Source organism: Etheostoma spectabile, chromosome 2, assembly GCF_008692095.1.
Source record: "Etheostoma spectabile isolate EspeVRDwgs_2016 chromosome 2, UIUC_Espe_1.0, whole genome shotgun sequence".
Lineage (NCBI taxonomy): Eukaryota > Metazoa > Chordata > Actinopteri > Perciformes > Percidae > Etheostoma > Etheostoma spectabile.
The window spans coordinates 14,165,063-14,168,583 of record NC_045734.1 but is presented as its reverse complement, the minus strand read 5'-3'; the positions used below and the strand labels follow the sequence as shown (position 1 = coordinate 14,168,583).

The 3,521-nt window shown below is 44.3% G+C and overlaps 1 protein-coding gene across 10 annotated transcripts in view; it reads right to left on the bottom strand.

The window, feature by feature from the left end:
• Positions 1-445: 445 nt before the first annotated feature.
• Positions 446-3,521, bottom strand: part of slit2 (slit homolog 2 (Drosophila)) — a 97,199-nt gene continuing 94,123 nt past the window's right edge. For 9 of the 10 annotated variants that reach the window (XM_032533796.1, XM_032533818.1, XM_032533825.1 and 6 more), the window contains 4 exons: positions 3,337-3,491; positions 2,605-2,959; positions 2,206-2,420; positions 446-1,069 (listed from right to left, as the gene is read on the bottom strand). In XM_032533796.1, coding sequence (XP_032389687.1) covers positions 813-1,069; positions 2,206-2,420; positions 2,605-2,959; positions 3,337-3,491 — 982 coding nt within the window. In that variant the 3' untranslated portion in view covers positions 446-812. Of the gene's footprint in view, positions 1,070-1,918; positions 1,963-2,205; positions 2,421-2,604; positions 2,960-3,336; positions 3,492-3,521 lie in introns of all 10 variants that reach the window. The other variant, XM_032533861.1, reaches the window with a different exon arrangement.

Genomic DNA, 3,521 nt, shown 5'->3' with positions numbered 1-3,521 from the left:
GTGTGTGTGTGTGCGTGTGTGCGTGTGTGCGTATGTGTGCATGTGTGTGTGTGTGTATTTGTGTGTGTGTGTGTGTTGTTCAGTAGCTGTAAAAAATACATCAAGTTTGAGCGCAGCTGTGTATAGGATCGTGCACACAGCCTCCAAGCGTTCAAGAGGTCTGTCGAGGGAGATACAGTGGTGGTTTCTTGTGTTGTAGGGGGTTATCACTGCCTGCCATCTCCCATGCCTTAATGCAGCTCCACCTAGTGGTGAGTCTGTGGTACTACCAGTTAAGGTTACTCCTAAAACACATAACTCACAGACACAAAGCAGGAAGTCTACAGGAAGCAGTCAGCCGTCAGTGACCGGTCAGTCCTCCAGGGAAGAGACAGTGTGACACACTATTGGAGTCATCATGACCAACAAAAAGAAGTAGATGTAAGGAAAAGGTCAACTCTTGTGTTTTTTTTTGTCTTTTTCTCCACTTCATAATAAAAAATAAGTCTGTTTTTGTACTTTACAATACAATTCAACATCCCCACCGAGGAAGCATCAATCATCAGTCCAGCACTGACAAAGAAAAGAAACTATTTTTTAGTTGTTTCTCTTGTTTTTTTTTGTTGCTTTTTCAAAGAGTTTTTAAAAAACAAAACAAAACAGGGATGGTGGGGGAGGGGACTGTGGAGGGTGAAGGGTTTTCTCAGGATAAATTGGGACCTTGGACAAGGGAGACGGGGGTCAAGTAAGGCGGGCAAGAACATAAAACATATCTGGAGAGAAGGAAACCTGCCAAGGGTGTTGTCTCTTGTTTTCTTTTTTTTTCTTCTTTTTTATGAGGAACACTGTGTACAGCCACACTTGACCACTTTCTCCACTTCCTGGACAAAAGAAGAGCCATCAGTGCACTGGAAGGTGTATTTCCTGCGTTTGCTGCGAAGGGGGGTGCAGCAGGGGCCCTGTCCTTCTGCTCCCCCCGGGCAGCTGCCCCGACACTCTAGGCGGGAGACCTTCTCCTGGGTTTGGCACGCCGCGTAGCCTTGCTGTCTCTGGTAGACATCTCGGACCCGTTCCCCTCGGCAGGCCACCTCTGCAGGCATGAGGAGGGAACAGAAAGGTTACAAGTTATCCAGCTTTTAACTGTTCTGAAATGACAGCGTCACAATGACAAAAGTCTTAATGGTGAAAACAACGTGTCAACATGTCGGTAGAGAGGACAACATGAGGACAGTAAAATGAAACAAAGTGATGCCATGAGGGACGACACACTGCAAATATCCTTTGCTATAAACAAGCAAAGTATTGTGAAATGTTGAGAAATTTGCTAATATTAAAGTAAAACATCTGCCAATGGAATAAATAAACACAAATAAGTGTGTGATGCTAGCAGAACAATCACTGCACACCAAAACACTGACCTTAAAAGTTAGGTACTTAATAAACTTACTTAAATTGTTGAAACTGTCACTATATCCTGACAGCAGCACACGAGATAGATATAATGTGAAAAAAAATCCTGTTGCTCTGCCTCCTCCTAGTGCTCATAAGAGGAGTCTCTGACCCAGTGTCAATGAGTGCTCGTTAACTGCTACTCGTTAGCATTAAAAAGAGAAGGTCTGTGACTATGTTGAACCAAAAGAATCTTGATTCATATTTGACAGTTTGATCAGAGTTCACGAGCAGTGCTGACACTGAGTTAGACTCCTTGGCTCTGATTGGTTGGTTTCCTTATGGAATTAATGAAAAAAAATCTATAATAAGATACTATGACTTTCTTCAATTGTCCTATTGCTGTGCGTAATTTAAAAGATGAAAAATGAGGGGAAAACAAGGTGAAGCAGGGCAGTGGCTAGACATACTGTGGGTTGAATTGGAGAGGAACCAAGAAAGATTATCTGAAAAAAGAAGGCAACAGAAAGATGTGACCAGGCAGTCTCACCTGAGTAATTCCCCGTGAGGGATTAAGAGGAAGCTCAGGAGATGCTGAGTTGAAAAGGCAAGGTGTTAGAAGCATTAATGCAGAGACATTTAGCACTGTTAGACAAAGACTGTGAGAGACTACAAGTAACAGACAATGAAGCAGAAGCTTAGAAGAAGTGCTGTTGAACATGCTTCATATTCAAAAGCTTGTACAGTAATATATATATTAGAAGAATATGAGTAATCATCACTATAAACAGGTAATAATTAATACACCGACACACACATCATACGTGATTATCTCACCTTTGTCACATGCCTCTCCTGTATATCCACTATTGCACTCGCAGTATGCCTTGCCCAGGCCAGACACTCTACATTTGCCATGTTTGCAGCGAGACAGACTGCAGGGGTTAGCTGCATCCTGGTCCTGCTCATCACAGAGTACACCAGCAAAACCAGGCTGGCAGCGACAGGAGTAGGAGTAGGAGTTGATTGGAAGGCAGGTACCATGGATACACCTGTGGATGGAGGAGGTAAAGACAGAAAAGATAAAGATGTGGACAGATTTACAAATCTCCCAGCTAAATCCCTCTTTGGATCCTAGAAATTTGGCATTCACTGTGGTTTAAAACTCATGCCAATAACTGTAATCACCCAATCACCTCCACATAGACATACAGTAGAGGCACAAAAAGCACTTACTTGTTGCCATCACAGGGATTGTTGACTTGCTGGTCACACACTGTTCCAGTCCAGCCTGGGTGGCAGGTGCAGGTGAAGCCACGATGCCCTGTTGGGTGGCAGTCACCCTGGACACAGGCTCCCCTCTGGCAGGGCTGGCAGCCTGGCTCCACCCCGTGGCCCAGCCACTGTCTGGTGGTGCTCTGTGCAGTCCCGGAGCCTGGAGCCCCTGTCCCCAGCCCAGCCCCCAGGTCCTGCAGCTTCCCGTTGATGTAGAGGTTACGGAGGCAGCCGTGGAAGCTGGTGCCGTTGCGTCCGCCTGAGCTGTGCTGCAGAGACGAGAGACCCCCGGAGGCTGAGGAGCGTTCTGGCATACCTGGAGGAAAGAAGGATTAGAGAGGTTAGAGCATCAATTTGTAGAGGTAAATATCTAAGTATTTCAGTAGTGCACAAAATAAATCAAAAAGGTATTTATATAGTGGCTGTTGTGCAAGATTGCAATGTGTGTTTCAGACATAAGAGGGTAAATTAAGTTCTAAATTAATATTGAGTTTAGGTCAATACACTGAACAGAGTAAATATTCATTAAAAGCAACAGTGCTATGTCCCGTTATTATGACATATTCATTATACCTGACCAATAATGTGAATGTGATTGGCATTTTTGAAAATAATCTATAAAAAATGTGTTTGTTACTTTATAATTGTCTGTCACACACACACACAAACACACACACACACACAGGTCCATACCTCCCAAGTAAAGCGGAGAATCTATGTTAAGTGTGGATTGTTTGCTGATGGAGTTAATGGATTTGGGTGGCCCGCCGTCAATGGACAGAGACAAAGTCTGGTCTGATGCTACCAACTCCACAGCATGGAAGCTACCATCATTCACTGTCTCAACACTGATAGAGAGAGAGAGAGAGAGAGAGAGA